Consider the following 19,852-nt stretch of genomic DNA (forward strand, 5'->3'; position numbering starts at 1 on the left):
GTGAGTGTTTGGTCGTACCAATAGGAGGCCTGGTCTCTGCTCTGCTGATCAGTGAACGCTGAGCTCATAAAAATATCTTTGTAGATGCGTCCACACAGGCAGTAAACGTCTGACCCCACGTTCTTCTCCGACTCCACCAGAGGGAGAATCTCCTCCAGAGCCTTTTCACGATCTCCTGGGTGATTCCTCCTGTCATGGTAAGAAGATTCATATCTGCGTGACTAGGAGTGCAAATTATTTCAGTTTATTGGAAATTTTATGCCCCTTTTCAACCCAACTCCCATCAAAAGTTACATTTTTTGAATACTGTATTCCCAAAATTCCAAGAGTTTAAGTTCCCATGGAAATTTCACCAGAATTTACTGTAAATTTGACAGAAATTTACAGGACATCTTCTGTCCCATTTCAACGCAAGTCCCATCAAAAGTTTCAATTTTTGAATATTCCCAAAATTCCAAAAGTTTAATTTACTGTGGAAATTTACCAGACATTTACTGGAAAGTTGACACAATTTTACTGGACTTTTGGCTCAATTTTACCAGAAATTTGACCAAAATTCACTTTCAATTTTTTCTAATTCCCAAAAATCAAAAAGTTTAAATTCCCGTGGAAATTTACCAGACATTTGGTAGAATCTTACTGGACATTTCACCAAATTTTACTGGAAATTTGACCAGCTTTAACAAATTAAATAATAATTGTTCACAGGTATGAACAAACAGAAAATTGCCATTATGTGAAACTGAATAAAATGTCATGAGAAAAAGTTTAGAACATTTAGGAGGAAGTTATTGTGCTCAGTGCTAAGAAAGGAAACCTGTTCAGAGCAAAGATGTAGTGAAACTTGATATTCTGATGTTTAGCGATGCTGCACATGGGCAGGTTGTTGAGAGTCTCCACCAGTTTGATCATAGCATTGTAGTCCTGAAGGAAAATGAGAACAAAACAGAGATAATTATTGATAATAACTTTTGATATAGTATAACACATATCCATCAGCTGTAACGTTTTATCATCTTTGTCATTGCCTTGAAATTGATGCCAGAAGTGGGAAGTCACAAGGTCAACCATTGCTCTTTTACAGGTTACAATATAATAACATTGATTGATCACATGACCCTTTTTAAACCTTGTACTGTTGTGTTGCACATAAAACTAAGTCATGGTGAATTGTTGTCAAGGACTTTGTTATTAATAACTGTTAAATGGATATTATTGACAAGTTTCATTCTACAATTCTCTGAATAGGACAGTAATAGACTTCTTTATTTTATCTATTCATTTTGTTTTATTTATTTCAAACAATTAAAAAGAGATTAAAATAAATTAAGGACAAGGAAAAAGCCTAGGCTTGTTGTAAAGTGCTACACGCATTCTTTACCATTACAGAAATGCAAAATCCAATAAAATAAACTAAATGGACAATACAAAAAAATAATTTTTCATAATAATTCATACTTTGTTTAATCATTTTGGCTAGTTCGGTGGTGTCAAACTCAAGGGCCGCGGGCCAAATCAGGCCCAACAGAGATTTCTATTTGGCCCGCGGGACGATTTTGTTCAAAGTGAAAATGTCACAATTATCACTAGATGGTTAAGTTGCAAATACTGTTCTTCTAAATTCAGAAATTTATTTATTTTACCTGACATATGGAAGTTTGCAATATTTCTATTCTCATAGTTTAAGGATTTCTTCACAAATTGTTTGGTATAACTAGATTTTTCCTCAAAACTTACTATTTCTCACAAATAGTCATGTAGAAATCCCTACAATTAACTTTTTTTTTTTCTTTTAAATTATTTCAAATCATGAATATTATTGCTCTATGCATTAAGGATGTTCTAAGAAGTCAAACACATACATCTTCCAAAGTGAAGAGTGATTTAGGGCATAATAATGATCTGATTGCCTCTGATTGGACATCGGAGTTTGACACCCCTGGTCTAGAGCCAGAAAATACCCCTACAATTCAATTCAATTCAATTCAATTCAAATCTTTATTTCGGACACAGCGGCGGTCCATAGAAACAACAAAGTACAGAAGACATACACATGTACACCAAAACAGACAGATATTCCAATATCACATATTTACGTATAAGCTAAAACGCCAATGCCTCCAGAGCTTTGAAGTGAACCGAAGTGTACTCAGGGCAGGGTTTGCCAGTGCAGAAATGATGCCATTTTCAGATTTAGATATTCTACACATAAAGCTGAACATAAGGTTCCTGAGTACAGCAGGACATGTAGAAACACCAGCACTCACAAACATTTGGCTTGCACTGCTCCCTCTCAGCACATTGAGCAGCATCCTCAGGCCATCATTATATGCCACCTTAAGTCTCTGCATGGAACTCCTTTTGTAGTGCCGCCACAAGTGGGCATTATACATTGGGGTGAAAAACGTTTTAAAAAGAGTTATCTTAACAGGCACAGAGCACATACTAAATTTTCTCTTCAGCATATTAGCCTGTGCATACATCATACGGCATTGTCTTTGTATATCCCTATCATCAGACAGGTCGTCACTCAAATAATGTCCGAGGTATTTAACTTCCTCACACGTTTTAAGGACAGTACCAGAGAGAGAGAAGACAGGAAATGATAACTCTTTGTCTTCCTTGCTTCTGACGATCATTATGTTACTCTTTTTACCATTAAATTTAATGTCAAAGTCAGAGCCATATTGGGAACATATTCTGAGTAACTGCTGGAGGCCAGCACTGGATGGACACAGGACAACCAGATCATCTGCGTACATCAGGTGGTTCACAACAGCATCTCCAACCATACAGCCTGTTCTGCAACTGTTCAGTTGGTTGGATAACTCATCCATATAAATATTAAAAAGAAATGGAGATAAAATACCCCCCTGCCTAACTCCATTACATACGTTGAAGGGAGCAGATGTAAAATCACCCCATTTCACGTACATTGTCTGGTGTGAATACCAGAAAATGAGGATTCTTATAAGTGACATAGGAACCCCTCTATTTTGCAATTTAAAGAATAATTTTTCGTGATTCACACGATCAAAGGCCTTAGAGGCATCAATAAAACACATAAAAATCGTGGAATTTTGTCTGTTGTAAAAGTCTAGAATCTCTTTAAGAGCAAAAATACATGTATCTGTCCCATGTTTAGGTTTAAAACCAAACTGGTTGTCGGAGGTCAGGATAAACTGTTCCAGCCTATTCAATATTGTCCTCTCCAAAACCTTGGATAGGATACTGGCCAGGGCTATAGGCCGGTAGTTATCTGAACTGTTAATTTTCCCAGATTTATTTTTGATAATTGGCATTAGTAAAACAGATAAAATAGAATCAGGTAAAATACCATGGACTAAAAACCCCGTAAAGCAGATGGCAATTAGGGGACAGAGTTTTCTGCTCGCAAATTTTAAGTGCTCCGCAGATATCTTGTCCATACCACATGCTTTATTGTTTTTTAGCATCATTATTGCATCATGGACCTCTTGTGAGGAGATGGTCACATCTTCATTAGTGTCAATGGTGCCCACTGTGAGAATGTTGCTCTTGACACAGTTGAAAAGCTCATAGTAATGTCTCCTCCAAAGCTGAGAAATTTCCTCTGAGCCACTGACACCATCAATATTGGTTGGTAACGAGGTTTTACAATTATTCATTTGCTTAATTTCTTTCCAGAAATCATTAGGACTATTGTTTTGTAATTTTTTTGCAAGCGAATCAGACCTCATTGTGTTTTCATTCCTTTTGATGAAGCGTAAAGCATATTTAAAACTTGCATGTGCCTGTTTCTTATACTCAAATAAAGGGCCATATTTTAATCTGCCTGACTCAACCCATACCTTGAAGGCCCTTCTAGCCTCAGCATGGAGCTCTTCCACATACCCATTCCAGCCTGGCTTGGCTTTGTGTGGTTTGGACTTATACAGAGGTGTAGATGAGACAAGGAGGGATTTCACAATATTATCATACAGGGAGCATAATTCCGTAGCATGTAGGTTGCTCTTACAATTAATATCACAACATACAATGGCATCCTTTGGTAACTGAATGTCGCTCAACAAGGTGTCAGACTGTGCATAGTATTTATGAAGATCTTCCTCAGTGAGGTTACACCAGTCTATTCTGCCCACATGAGTGCTGCTATCTACTGGTAGAAGAGTAGGTATGTTGCCTAGATTTACGCAGAGCGAAAAAGGAACATGGTCAGCAATGGCAAATTCATAATGAATCCTCATGGCCTCTAAGGAATCATGTGCATCAGCTGTGCAGATGCAGTGGTCAAGCCATGAGGTCGTGTGCCAAGCCTCACTAATGTAAGTGTAGCTATTTTCAGGCAAAAGCGCTTTGCTAGAGAGAATCAAACCACTTTCAGAGCAGAACTGCATGAGGTACTTGGCAAATAAAGATCTGCCATTGGAAATATCTGCATTCATATCGCCCACAATATAAATGCAAGTGGAAGGATAATCTTGAATGAAAGACATTACACAAGCAGTCTATTAAGATATTCACCCTCATTTTGAGAACACTCATAGGGTGTGTAAATGTTCAATATGAAACAGTTTTTATCACCACACTTGAGCTCAATACCTATGGCCCAATCAACACCCAGCCTAACCACAGTCACCAGCTGATCATATTTTTTATGCCACAACACAGCAACACCACCAGATATTCTACCATGAACAATCCTGGTGCTCAGGTCAGTGGTAGATTCACCCACCCCATAGAAGTCTTGATGCAGTGAATTAAGTCTCTCTAAATCCTGTTTGGGTAAATGGAACAAATGGAAATACACACACTTATGAAACTGAACAAGAATAATGCTGTTTAAAGTTTAGTTTCTGTCTTTGAACAATTGACTTTAAGTAAAATGTCAAATCTTTTCCAGTTTAAGGTAAAAATATGTACATGAGGCAACACAAAGATCAGGTCATCCTTTGGAGTGGATGATATCAGGGATACTTTTGAGAAACACTTTTTCTTACTCACACATTCATCATTAATAAAAGGAAACAATATAAAGCAATAAAGATGAAGTACATACTTGAACGTCTCTATAGGACAACATCAGGTTCATGACGATGTCGGGCGTGAGCAGCTCTACGCTGTCCAAACGCTGCTGGATGCGTCCCAGCTCCTCACTCAGCGCTGGGCCGCTGAATCTCTCTCTGGCCATTCGGATCTCATGTCTCACCGACTCCCGAAAGTATTCACTGTCAGAATAAACACCAGAAGAAGCTGAAAGGCATGTTTGATTCATTCCCGGGCAGAATGAAAAATTCACTGTAATTTTGACCGAAATTCACTGGAAATTTGACAGAAATTAACAGTATATTAACAGGATATTAATCACACATTTACAAGAAATGTGATCGAATTTTACTGGGAATTTGATCAAATTTTACTCAACATTTACAGAAATTCGACAGAAATCTACAGCAAATCTTCCATTCCTTTTTTAACCCAAGTCCCATCAACAGTTTACATTTTTTAATATTCCAAAAATTTCAAGAGCTTAGGTTCCCGTGTAAATTTACCAGACATTTACTGGAAATTTGACCAAGATTTAGTGGATATTTGACAGAAAGTTACTGGAAATTTTGCCCAAAATTTACTGGAAATTTGACAAAATTTACTGGATATTTGACAAAAATTACTGGATATTTGACAGAACTTTACTGAAAATTTGACCAAAATTTACTGAAAATTTGACCAAAATTTACTCTCCCGGGCGTTTTTTTCAGTGCGTCTGACCTGGACTGAATGAGCACATTGTTCAGCAGGTGCACCAGCCGCTCCACCAGGGGGGTGAGGAGGGGCTCCAGCTGGAACGTGGGCTGCATCAGCTCCTTAATGCAGGTCATCATGGTGGGGTCACAGGCAAACACTTTGCCCTGTGGTGACACCACGTATGGGATGAAGGTGTAGCTTCCACACTGCTCCTGTAAGACCATGATCATCAGAACACAGAGGATTTACAAAGAACTCACCCAAGCAGTGATCAGTGATCGAGATAATGAAAATTAAAGTTGCAATAGCAATTAGAAGACTACGGGAATCATTAGAACAGAGATTGGTAATTGGGCCACATGAGGCTTTGCATGAATGTAAACTCACAGAATGACCCTGAAAATACACAAAATACAACTAAAAGGCGAATACGTATTCGGCAAATTAAATTTACATTTTTTTAAAAAAAACTTCATATTTTTAAAGAATTGTTCCTCAATTGTTAAGCAAAGGTGTTTATATCATGCTTCGTAGTACAGCTGCTCTCTGACACAGAATGTTTGGTTAGGTGAAGCCCACTAATGTAGAGACACCCCAAGTATAATTATCCAACTTTGTAGTACAGGCCCTATAACATGAACATAAGTATAACACAAAATGAGAAATAGTCCTCAAAAGAAATAAGATATACAAAATGACAATATATTATGCAAAAAAGCAGCAAATATTCTCAAAAAATGTACAAATGACAACAACAAACCCATTGTTCTTTCCTGCATTAATGCTTTGATGGGTCATTGGATCAGACAAAAATCACATTATTGTGGGCCTGTTGCTGGACATAGAATCATGTTTAGACATTAAATAAATTACATTTGATATTTGATACCTATATAAGTGCATTGCATTTTTTTTTCTTCTTCTTTAAAACGATATCAAAACTGACACCGTTGCTGGTCGACCAATGAAAATCTTGGTCGACCACGATGGCATTGACCTAAGTTGGCAGCCCTAGTGTCTTTGATACGTGGATTATGTACAGTAAATAGATCCACTGCTGTCTCTGGTGACGCGGGCACACTGCGCACCTGTGTTTGACGTGCGTTTGTTACTCCGTGCACTGATCTGATGTTGACGTTAACAGTTTATTAATAAAAACAGGTTTACCACTAAAACAAACGTAAATATGTCATTTGTATGAGGAAAAAAAAGGTTATAATTGTCGAACTTAATGTCTGTCGGACCTGTAGGTTTCACTTTTGCTTTGGACAGGTTCCTGCCAAAACTTCAATAAGTTTTATATCATAAATGGTCTGTGTTTAAAATCAAATCAGCACCACAAAACGCCAAAACAAAATATTTTTTACAACTTTTTAAGCTGTTTAAGGTTATCTCATTAATGACTCCATAATTATGAATACCCCAGTTTAAATTATTTGCATTAAAAAGAGAGCCCACAACACTCTTTGAAATATGTTGACATATAATCAGACTGCTGGACCGGTATATAGGTACGATGCCGACTGTGCCCAGCCAATAGGCTTCGACTTCCTGTTTTTGAGACTGTCAATCAAAGTGAATGCGGAACTGTGCTTTGTGCATGCCATGCGTGTGCAGAAAAGTAGAGGCGTGGCTTCTGGTGGATTGACAGAGACAGTGGGAGGAAGTAAGGCTGTTTAGGGCGGGACATCGTGACGTTTCTCAGTAATTCCGGATATCAGTTTTAAGTAAAAATGCTCATTGTCCACTCACTGTATAAACCTGCTGTCACTTTGCTTATGCAGAGGGACCAATCAGAATCAGAATTCCTTTATTAATCCCAGGTTGAAATTGCCTATGTTACAGCCACAGAAAAAAAAATAAATAAATAATAAAAATGTTGAAGATGAAAGTGTGACAAAGTGGATGAAGGGATTCACACCACTGTCAGTTGTCATACAGTATATTATTTTGTATTTTTATTAATTTAGCTGTAACTTACTTTTGCTTTTATAACATTTGCAAACACTTACTATCCCGGGTTTGTTTGTGTCAGCATTTAGTTATAGTTTACATCAAAGCATAGTAATTCAACGCAACACAGTTTATTTATACATCTTTAGTTAGTCTTTGTTTATTAACTATTCGTTTGTTTTTTCATGTATAACTAAATGTGTTTTGTGTTTAGTGAGCAGGATCATCATTCCCTGCATGGTCAGAGTTGGTGATGTCACCAGAGACGGGGGATTTTTTCATCTTTGATTGTTATTTTCTTTGGTAACTTGTAAGGATTATTTATCAAGTATATTGACATCATTTCTTTATTTAAGTCATTTAGTTGTGTAAATGATTTAATGTAAATTTCAGAGTTTGGTTCCTTTGTTTTGTAGTTAAAGGAAGGGTCGGTTTGTCCCTTGAGTTAAAGTGATCCACCAATAGGTGCAGCTACTCATCTAATGAGGCATGCTTTAAAAGCCAGGAGAGCTTGGAAGAAGGGGAGGCCATGCTGCTACAAACATGTGCCTGCCAAGGAAAGGTGATTGTGCTTTGACATGTCATTTTGGAGAACACGTGTTGCTTTTAAAGAAACACTGTAAATAAAAGGAATAAAAAGGCAAAGAGGACTTCTGATGTTGTTTCCCTATCACCGTCCTTGACACTTTGGCCGGACTATTCTACAGAAAGAAAGAACAATAAATAAGTGTATAACTACGTGAAAGACTGTTAAAAATAGGGATCAGATACACACACACATTACAGTAGTAGAAAATAAAGTAGGATAGATCATAATATTAATAATAAAAAAATTATATACAAATATGATACTGACATTTACAAAAAATAATACAAATGTGATTAGATATTTACAACAATCAAGCTATGAGGAAATTTACAGATGAAAATTAGCTTGTAGCTATCTGTGAAACACATTTGTTGTGCAATGTACCTGTAAAATAAAAAATTAAAAAGAAGAATAATTATATTACCTTCACAGTTTGCAGATCAGTATCCTGTTTAAAACAGCACAGAATGATGTTATTGGTCATGCTGAAACTTTCTCTCACTCCCAGATGATAGAACAATGATGGCTGACAGAAAGTATCGCTCATCTCCACCACTGCTACATCTGCACGAGGAAAAACATTCATCGATACGGTTTGGCTTCAAAATATCGGGCGAAACCAACCAAATCATGACTCAGCGTGTCCACACTTGCCTGCGTTGTAGAAGTGATCCAGGATGTCTGTGGTGCCCAGAGAAATCCTCTCATAGGGAATAGTTTTAAACACCGCGTGTGCGTCTGCGCAGGCTTCCTTCAGACACTTTAATGATAAGTTTTCCTCTGTGTGGGGGACGGACGCGTCGTCGTTGGTGATGTACGCCACGGACACGGCTCTGGAGCGGCTCCGTGGGGACTGTTGGACGGGGCCGCCGCCACCACCACCGCCACCGCCACCACCACCGCCACCGCCTCCTCCGGTACTGGTGCTCAGCTCTATGGCCAAAGAGTCCTGCCACAGGCTACCAGCGGACACCCGCACTGGGTCCTTCCTCTTCGAGTTCCGCAGGCTCATTCGCCGTCGCTCCGTCGTGTACATTGTGCCCCTCGGACGGTTGGAGAAGAAAGGTCTTCGTTCATTCCCCGTCCGGTTTTACATAGACAAACTCTGGCCCGCCCTGCTTCACCTCTGCTGCTAGGCCACGCCTATCAACACCGGACAAGCCCCTTTTACTTTAATGGAAGAAAGTTTCCTCCACTGGATAAAAACATCCATTCAAAGATATATTTGAAATTAGAAAACATTTATAATTAGATATATACAGAAGAGGATTAGGCCACTGGGAAAAAAAGGTACAATATTTTTTATTAGTTTTAGTTTTTTTTTTTAATATAAAAAAAATTCTGACTTTTTTCTCACAATAATAATAATTATAGTAAAACAATTTGGACCTTGGTTGTTTATTTTTCAGTGGCCCTAACCCTCTTCTGTAGATAAAATCCCAATTTCAACGAGATAAATTCCTACTTATGAAAAGAAAAAGGTAAAACAATTGATATAATAAAAATTATTATGAGATAGTCAATTATGAGATAGTCAATGCGAAAAAAAACCACGAGATAAAAAGTGGTCATCAAGAGATAAAATCACAATTACGAGATAAACTCCTAATTTTTATGAAATGCAAAAGTAAAAATATGAGACAATAAAGTAATTATAAGATAAAGTCACAATTATGAGAAAAACTCAATGCGAAAGTAAAAAAAAAAAAAAAAAAACATCCCAAGAGATAAAGTGACATCAAGAGAGTCACAATTATGAGATTACAGAAGCATAGATCTGCCACAGGGGAACATATATTTTGGATCACTATGAACAATATAATTATAACATATAAGCAATATACTTATATTGTACAGAATTTTTTTTATTTTTTTTAATATTGTACAATATAATTATATTGTATTAATATTGACATGTATTGTATTTAGATGTATTATATTGAGATTGGTGATAAATGATACATTTATCTCATTAAATATTAATTTACATTTGTCTGAATAAACAAAACCTTAACATATAAAGTAGATTTCCTGAGGAACAGTTGTCTGAATAAATGAAATCTTAACATATTATTCCAAAGGAAGATATAAATAATCAAAGCCTGAAAGTAGTATTAATCAAGAGAAGCCATTGAACGTACATTGTGACAGTCTGTTTTATTTACAGTACAAAAAAAAAAAAAAATGACTCCAAATTGTTTTAAACTGACAGATAATAAAACTGAAACTGATTAAATACATGATGCAGCGATGAAGGGAAACATTACTGTCCCTGTACTACAAAGAGAGAAAGGCAATATGCTCACATCAGTAAAGTTTACACCGACTTTGATCAATAAACATAAAGTCACATCCGAAAAATGGAATAATCAAACATGTTTAATCTGGCAGCGCCTGATGTGACGTCGGATATAATTACAACCTGAGAATTAGAAAGTCTGCTTTGAGAAGTTGGTGGCAGGTTTGAGCAAGTTTAGTAATTACAGAAAGTTCGATGAAACTGCCCCCAAATGAGTTTAAACTCTTACAAATCTCGCTTATTGCTCTGTTCAACTGACTCCAACAGCTCCTAAATAAATCCAGCTTTATACAATTGGAGGAAATTCTTTCTTTATTCGTTGACAGCCTCGTTGAGAGCCTCGTCGAGACCCTCGTCTTCCTCTTCCTCTTCTCGCTTGTCGTCCACCTCGCTGGTGTCGGAGAACTCGTGCAGCAGGACGTACTCGCGGCTGCTGAAGCCGAACTTGAGGACGTCTTTTTCCTTGAGCTCGTAGTAGCGCTGGGGCTCGATGCGCTGGTTGTTCAGGAAGGTTCCGTTTCCAGACGCCAGGTCGATGATGTACGGCTTCACTCTGCGTCCGGACGTGCCGTCTGATCGGGTGAACTCCACCAATCTGCAGGAACGCAAACAGGAAAGCAATCATTTGTAATCAAGATTAGCATTAATAATAATATATCAACTTAGTGCTGTTGCGATATAGAGAAAATTCTATATCACAATATAGGTAGATTTACTGTATATATCCCGATATAGTATTTATTCCTTAGAATTACGTCCAAAAATGCTTGATTTTGCAGCAGCTATTTCCAAATATTGTTTCGTAAGTTGTGACAAAGGCTACTAATTTCTTATAATAAGGCTTTATTATTTTTCCATAACTTTGCATAGACATAGAATTTCACATTGTAAAAGGTCTAGTGCAGAGAATATTACACGGAGTATATGTTTGTGTAAGTTTTTAAATTATATAAATAAAAAATTTTAAAAAAAGAAATCCCAAAATAAATGGTACTTCTCCTTTAAGAATCTTCTCAATGAAGGAATATTCGTCACGTTTGCTACATATACTGTTGTCACGTGTTCTGATTAGCAAATGTAGTATGTGGAAATGCCACCAGGGGGCACAAAGACCAACAATAATGACCACTTCTATTGTTTTAAACTGTATTCACAAGCTCTTTCAAAGACAGCAGGGGCTATGTTAGGTTATATTTTTTATGGTACTTCTCAGTGAAGGAATATTTGTGACTTTTGCTACAAATACTGTTTTATTTGTATGTGGAAATGTCACCAGGGGGTGCAAAAAACAACAATGGCCACTGCTATTGTTTTAAATCGTACCTGTAGTGAAGTTTACTTGCAAGGTCATATATGATAGATAGTGGTTCTCAAACCTTTTTGGCTCAAGTCCCCCCATTCTCTTATTTCTAAATCCAATTTTTGTAGAATTAGTTTTTGATAATGTTTGAGCTCAGATATTTATGTTTTTTAACAGCATTTTAGTTTAACTAGATATATATTTCACAAAGTGAAAGTATAGAAATACAGTTGTTTAATATTGTGTGTTGTTTCAATAAAAAAAAAAAAAAAAGAATAATGGTTAAAAAATTCAAAAATCTATTTCAATTTTTCAGAAATTTTAGGTGACTCCATTTAAACTCCAGGTGACCCCACATGGGGCCCTGACCCAAAGGTTGAAAGACACTGAGTCAGTGGCTCCTGAAAACATTTATATAGTTTTTTTTTTTTTTTATCATTTCCGGTCATCTCACGCATGGGGTGGGACATTTTAATTTTCCTCTCTCTCAAGTACCCCCTGTAGTGCAATCGCGTGCCCCTAGTTTCTCAAAACTCCCGTTTGAGAAACTCTGTGATAGAGGTTTGGTTAGGTTATGTTATGCTCTTTTAAAGTGCTTCTAGAGCAACAGGAGATAAATTAATATTTGCATTTGTGAGACATTTGCAGCTATTTTGCTTGGAAGAGTCATATTGGCTGTAGTGACAATTTGTAACCAGACTAGTTGATGATTCTGGTCCACACATATTAAATTAGCGATATAAAGGATAGGTTATATCGTATGGTAGACGTTTTTATATCACACTACGAGAAATGTTTTTACTGTTGATTCACTGCTGCTTATTGAGTTGCCTTGTGTATGAAATACCCCATACAAAATACTGTATATCGTCATATCACACAGTATTAACTGGACTAATGAAATTATCTTATAATATTTAATAATGCCGACCTGTACTGGAAAACTGCGTGTTGTTTGGAGCAGGATGGATGGTCGATGGGAATATCAGCGATCTTCCTCTGGCGTCCCATCAGGTAGGCGCTCTGCCTGTGGACGTACATGACAGGAAGAGGTTCGTCGTTCTTGAATGGATAAAGTCGCCATCTGCGCTTCGGGATCCGAGCCTCTGGTGGCTCGTTGTATTTAATCACTTCCCCCCGAAATGTGTTTGTGTCTTCCGTGAGCGCCCCCGACAGTTCAAAGTTGGGCTTCTCCTTCTCAGCTGGGGGAGCGTCTGCGTCGTGACTGCTGCCTTCGGACGCACCGAACCACTGGTCGTGGTTTTCCTCCTGCCGCTGACGGTTTTCTCTGCGTCGCTCGTCGTGCTGCTGTCGCTCGGCCTGCTGCGATGACGGTGCGTTGCGTTCCCTGTGTCGGTCTCCGCCACGCTCTCGTGGGCGATCGGATTCCCACCTGCTCCGTCTCTCATCAGCTTGTTCGTTTCTTCTCCTTCGCTCGTCACCGCTGGGCCGAGGCTCCTCCCTTTCCTGTCAGAGTGAAAAACTCATCAGCACCGAAAGAAAGAAACTGTAATTCAGAGGTTGTGACTGTAGTGAAATGGCAAGTCACAGATAAACTTGGTGATCGTGATGATTAAAGACTGCATCTGTATAATATGTATGGTAAACAAATACCATATTCATTAACAGCCATTTATCATCATTATTATATACGGAAATACTTTGCTGTGCTTCATACACCACTGGTTTAAATCTTTAAAAACAACAACTTTTCCATGTTTTTATTGACATTTAGTATAAACTTGCCACTCAAAAGTTTGTTTTGATCTCCACTGTAAACACACTCTTAATGACATTGTTGGGAAAGTTTTGCGCATTGCATTGTGGGATGTGGAGTCCCGCAAACAGATGCATAGAAGTGTTAGCTTGGCACCATTTTTGTTTTAGTTGGTTCCCAGTATTCTCAGTGATATATATGGAGCCCCATGTAAAAAAAATGTTTTTGGGGCCATGAAATACTAATTAATATCAATATCATTAAAAGGTCTTAATATCTAAGTGTGTGTGTAGCTCTGTGTGTACAGTAATCACAGTCAGAATGAAGTAAAAACACTATCTACGAGACTCAACATCCCACAATGCAATGGGTGAACCTTTTCCATCAATGATCTATGGCATGGGTTTCCAAACTACGGCCAGCAGGCCAACTGCGGCCCGCCGTTCTTTTTTTAATTGGTCCGGGGCAAGTTCCAATAATATACTGGACTATGGCCCAAACATGAAACTTGGCTGCACTGGCAGCGAACCGCCCAGCCGTATTTTGACAGTTGATGTTAGAAAAAAAACAGAGAAAAGAATAGTGTACGGCATGCTCATAGCCGTCTGAAACGTGTAGTCGAACATAGGATGAGGGGACCCAATAAGAGCAGACATTCTGTATGTGGTGGACAAATAGTCGAACAAGGAGCGGTTTTAACTGTTAACACACGTTAATGAGCAGACAGCGGGCATCCTCTCCTGCAGCACACATGCTGCGCTGTGACTCTGCACTGGACGGCATGCACGAAGCCGTCTGAAATACAGAATATGTACAGTCGAACCAAGGACAAGGAACCCAATGAGAAATCGCCGTGCATGAAGAGGTTTTAACTGTTGACACACGTTAATGAGCGGCATCCCCTCCTGCTTCATGCATGCTGCGCTGAGTCCGCAAGCTGAAGTTTCACGCAGTCAAACATAAGGCCCATATATTTGTTTCAGTTATGTGGTTTTAAATAAGTATGTTTCTTCCATAACATATTTATTGTTTTGTTCGTTCAATATCAACTGGTCCTAAAATTTTACAATGCACAATTGAAGCATGGTTTTTCAACCACTGTGACGCGGCAGTTTTATGTCGTGAGAGATCGTCAGGTATGCAGTGGGAAATGATGAAATTTCAAATTTTCCCAAAAAAAAAAAAAACATTTTTGAAAACGGCTTAATAATTGTCTTCAAATATGCCATTGTCAGCTTTACAGCACACAACTGTTAATAAACTAGACTCAATTCATTCTTGAACATCACATCCCTCAATAACAGCCTTTGGATCAAATCTGACACTCTTAACATTTAATACAGAACAAAAATGAATTATTTGTATTATTAATAATAATAAATGTGTGTATAAATAAACCATCTGAGGCACTATATGGCTCACTATGAGTGAGCTCAGCTGTTGGTGTATTTTTTATATGTAGCCCAGGGTGAAAAAAGTTTGGACACCCCTGATCTATGAGGTCTACACTATGTCTTTATCGTCTCCAGCAGCTGTAACTTCCGTGCTGGAAGTTACAGCTGCCTTGAATCACAATAATAAACATAGATTCAGAGTAAATATAAATAACTTCATCATTACCCGCTTTATTTTGACACCCCCACTACGGTGGGGGCTGTGACTCCTCCTGTTCCTGGGTGATCTGCTGCTGCGTCTGATGGGAGAGGTGTCTCTTCTAACTGGTGATCGATCTCTGGCCCTTCCAGGAGACCTAAAAGACAAACAAAAGTGTTTGCATTTGTTTTGGGTTTTTTTTTGCCTTCACCAAGAACAACAAACACACCCCTCTGATGACAAATCCTAGTTTCAAAAACAACTGTGCTGGTCTTAGATGTCATTACAGTTGCCAGGAGATCACAGTGGAATTTATAGTTAACAGTTGTCTGAATAAATTAAACCTTAACATCTTGTCTTCTATCTATCAATCAATCAATCAATCATTCAATCAATCAATCAATAAAACAAGGAACCTATGTCTGTGTGTGTGTGTGTGTTCCTCAAATATCTCTGCAAATTAGGCTCAGATTGACCTGAGACTTTCAACATGGCTGCTGCTTGGTTCAAGGGTGTGCAACGTCTGCTTTGTTTGGACTGCAATGATATCGTTCATAAATTATTTGATAAAATTGTCTTAAATGCAGCTTTGCAGAACAGCTCAATGTTAAACAGGTAGTCTTGGTAACTCAGGATAAGCTAGAACAGCTTAATGTTAATCTGCTCTCATTCTAGTGGATCTACAGTAAGTGCTGCATTTGACACTGTAGATCATACAATTTTGTTGCACAGTTTGTAAACATGGGTTGGACTAAATGGAAAAGTAATGCAATGGTTTAAGTCATACTTGGAGGAGTAAAGTTATTTTGTAAGCATTGGAAACTTTGAATTTGACAGATTACCAATGTCCTGTGGGGTTCCTCAGGGCTCTGTTCTTGAACCCCTTTTGTTTAGCCTTTATATGCTTCCTCTAGGACATAATTTACAGAAGGGTAAGATTGACTATCAGAGCTACGCAGATGACACACAACTATATCTATCACTGAGCCCAGATGACTATGGTCCCATTGAGGTGTTGTGTGACTGCTTAGAAAAAGTAAACTGCTAGATCAATCAATCAATCAATCAATCAATCTTTATTTGTATAGCGCCAAATCATAACCAATGGTATCTCAAGGCACTTTACAGTAGAGCAGTCTTAAGGACGGACTCTTCATTTTATGGATACACACATATGCATATATACGTATATACACATACATATGTATCCCACACCCAACATGAATTCATCATGGCGGCAAGGAAAACCTTCTGTTAAGCAGCAGGAACCTTGTGTGGATCCCATTCCTATGATGAACAGCCATCCACGTTAGATGAGTGAAAACTTCCTTCAACTAAATCATGACAAGATGGAGGTGTATCTTGAGTCTTGAGCTTTAAAAGCTAAAGACCAAGTCAAAAACCTTGATGTTCTGATTGACTCAGATCTTACATTTAGCAGTCAGATCAAATCTATCACAAAAACATCTTCTACCACTGAAAGAACATCTCCAGAGTGAAAGGTTTAATGACTCAGAAAGATCAGGAGAAACTGGTCCATGATTTTATCTCCAGCAGACTGGACTATTGTAATGGTCTTCATCAAACATCTACAGCTGGTTCAGAAAGCTGCAGTTCGGGTCTTAACCAGAACAAAGAGGTCAGAACACATTACTCCAGTTTTAAAATCTTTACACTGGCTCCAACTCAACCTCAGAATAGACTTTAAAGTTCTGCTGCTGGTGTATAAATCTGTGAATGGGTTTGGTCCAGAATACATCAGTGACATGTTAGTCAGGTATGAACCCAGCAGGTACCTCAGATCTATGGACACAGATCAGATAATGGAGCCCAGAGCTCACAGTAAACATGGTGATGTGACATTTAGTTGTTATGCTGCAAAAAAGTGGAACAAACTGCAGCAGAGCTGAAGTCAGCATCACGTGAACATTTTTATATCAAAGTTAAAGGCACTTTTTTCTCTACTGAGTATGATTGAGAGAGAGATATTTGGTCATGTTGTTGATATAATGTGTTTGTTGGTGATTTTAAATGATAAAGGGCTTTTAAAAACAACTACGGTGAGTAATAATAATAATACAAAAATGTGTATTTGTGTGCAAGTCAGAATAAATTTTGCATTAGGAATTGAGTGTTTACAAGGTCTGTTTAAAGAGGATTTAACTTTTTTCCTGAATTAAAGAGGATTTAAAGCTCCCACGTAAACCATTCATGAAAAAACCACAGCTTACTTCCTACGGCCACTGCACTAGTATTATTCAAAAAGAAGACAAAGAATCTTGCTCGAATTAATATGTGGAAGTCAAAGACTACCATTTAATAGAGCTACTTTTTACTTGTACTTGAGTATTTTATATATGACTTATTTGTACTTGAGTACAATTTCAATCAAGTAACAGTGCTTCTACTTGAGTAGAATATATCAGTAGCTTTCCAACAATATATTTGCACCTTAAGAAAATATTGCTTAATAAAATTGTTCGTGTCCCTATCTTTAAGTTTTTTTTTTTTCTCTCTCTCTCTCTTTATTGCAAACAAAATAAACAAACGAATCAGGCAACTATTACATGTTGCAATGTTTAGCATGAACAGACTCCGTCAAAAATGTACATATTATACGTCATTAAAAAAAATGGAAATGAAAATAAAAAATCTCATTAACACTAAGAAAAATACAGACGCACGTAAAAAAATAATAATTTAGGCAGTTGACTTAATAACAGTTTCATTAACTATTTCATTTTTAATAAGGAATATAGGTCTTTGGACAGTTTGATTCCATAAATTTGGCTAAAATGAGTACCAGTTAGTGTAATTGTTTCTCTTTAAATATGATACCAAAAGTTATGCTATTGTAATCTAATAGCAGGTGTTTCTGAGTTTGTCGTGTTTTAACCAATCTGAAAATAAGTTCCAGGTTCCGGTGTCGCATACTGGGAGAGTAATCAAAATATACCAAGCTAGATCTGTTTTGTTAGGCTAAAGAGGCACAATTTAAACACAAGGCGTGTCGTTTACTGTTACATATTTAGATTAAGTGAGCATCGAACGTGTTAGCAAGGCTTGTTTACCTGCTTTTCCTCCGTCGGTGCGGACTGGCCCCTCCGGTAGACCGGGATCTCTGCGGCCGTTCCGGACTCACTCTCTCCTGCTTCACCTTCACCTCAGACTCCCGCTCCGGGGACTCTCTCCTCCGGTGTCGCTTCTCTTTGGCCATCTTTGGATGTTCTTACAAAAAGTCTACCGTGTGCTGTGAATTTGAAAGGAACTTACGTCACTAACCACGCAACAACAGCCTTCATAACCATAAAACTTACGAGACCCAGTTCCGCTTCCGGTGGTGCTCTTAATAATGTCCGACTCAAAGAATAGTGTTACGTTTGTGTTCCGCCCGGGATTTTTTTTTTCCTTTTGTAATTTTACAATTTTGATTAAAATGTTATATTTTGATCACACATTACGAAAAATAAATAAATATATATACACACACACACATATATATATATGTGGGTCAATAATGTGACACGTAAATATTATATCCAACTGCATTTATTTTAGTTAAAAAAAGTTTAAACGCATTAACAAAAAAATAAATAAATCCCAAAATTGTGGTAATTTACTATATGTGCTCACTTTCATTATTATCTTTTTACATTTTTAATGTTACTAAATTACTTCTGTCGTTTATTCTTTTAGGGTGCGACTGACTCGCCATGACTGCTGTTTCTAAAAATCTTTAAAATTATGTCTATTCAAACGTGTTTTCTGTCCTATTTTTTGTCATTTTATAATCCTATATACGATATCAAAGTAACTATTTTTTATTTCCATCATTATATTCATGCAAACCTTGTCCGATGATGCCCATTTGATAAAATATATCGTGGGAAATCCTCATACATCATTAACCCATATTTACATATTATTTATGAAAGAAAAAAAAAACTGTGTGCACGTTCCTGTGTGATAAATTGTAGTGTATTTTTGGATGGCTCACATTAAATGTATATTATTTGCATGTATACCTAATCCTGATTGTTCTTATTTAAACCTTATACTAGTGTTAATAAAATTGTCTCCATATCTCCGTTTACTTTTTACTTTAACTTTTTAATCATGCATTAAATGTGTTACTTTTCACCTTGGTTTTAACAAAAGCAATTTACCCCTGGATATATTTAAGTATGTCTGATTCTGATTGTTTTAATAATTGATTGAAATGTCTTTTTTGTCTAAATCATAAATATCATATTCACAAATAACAGCATTTCCTTTTAGCTTTTAACAATGAATATAGGCTATATATTTTAATTAAAAAAAAATAAAAAATTCGTTTAGCGTGTCAGAAATCTAAAAAAACAAAACAAAAAAAAGCCTAATTTGAAAAAAAAAAAAAAAAAAAAGCATAACCATCTTTCTTGGTTTGCAAAATAACTGTAGATCGTTATCTTGTTTACATAAACAGTTTTAGTAACATTCATATCCTCTGGAGCAGATCCTGACAGTTAGAAAACATGTCATTTTACAGCAAACAAAAAAAAAAAAAAAAAAAAAAAAAATCAACATTCTGTTAAAGAAAATATACCCAAATCTTTTTGGACAATTTCGTTAAATGTTTAAATTTTACTTCATGATACAGATCGATGAAATTATGGAAGGAATAACAAAAAAAAAATA

General features: G+C 37.1%; 2 protein-coding genes across 2 annotated transcripts in view; both read right to left on the reverse strand.

Moving 5' to 3' along the window:
- Window positions 1-9,396, reverse strand: part of LOC114477798 (mitogen-activated protein kinase kinase kinase 5) — a 31,097-nt gene extending 21,701 nt beyond the window's left edge. Inside the window, exons 1-6 of the mRNA XM_028470412.1 lie at window positions 8,921-9,396; window positions 8,691-8,830; window positions 5,749-5,936; window positions 5,039-5,207; window positions 818-924; window positions 19-189 (exon numbers count right to left, since the gene is read on the reverse strand). Of these exons, the coding sequence (XP_028326213.1) occupies window positions 19-189; window positions 818-924; window positions 5,039-5,207; window positions 5,749-5,936; window positions 8,691-8,830; window positions 8,921-9,302 (1,157 nt within the window). The 5' untranslated portion in view covers window positions 9,303-9,396. The remainder of the gene's footprint in view (window positions 1-18; window positions 190-817; window positions 925-5,038; window positions 5,208-5,748; window positions 5,937-8,690; window positions 8,831-8,920) is intronic.
- Window positions 9,397-10,625: 1,229 nt separating this feature from the next.
- Window positions 10,626-18,534, reverse strand: snip1 (Smad nuclear interacting protein). Its single transcript, XM_028470965.1, has 5 exons — window positions 18,493-18,534; window positions 18,247-18,425; window positions 15,203-15,332; window positions 12,797-13,332; window positions 10,626-11,160 (listed from the first exon to the last, which is right to left on the reverse strand). The coding sequence occupies exons 2-5, from the start codon at window positions 18,390-18,392 to the stop codon at window positions 10,878-10,880; spliced, it is 1,095 nt and encodes a 364-aa protein (XP_028326766.1). The 5' UTR covers window positions 18,393-18,425; window positions 18,493-18,534; the 3' UTR covers window positions 10,626-10,877.
- Window positions 18,535-19,852: the final 1,318 nt, after the last annotated feature.

Source organism: Gouania willdenowi, chromosome 16 (assembly GCF_900634775.1).
Source record: "Gouania willdenowi chromosome 16, fGouWil2.1, whole genome shotgun sequence".
Lineage (NCBI taxonomy): Eukaryota > Metazoa > Chordata > Actinopteri > Blenniiformes > Gobiesocidae > Gouania > Gouania willdenowi.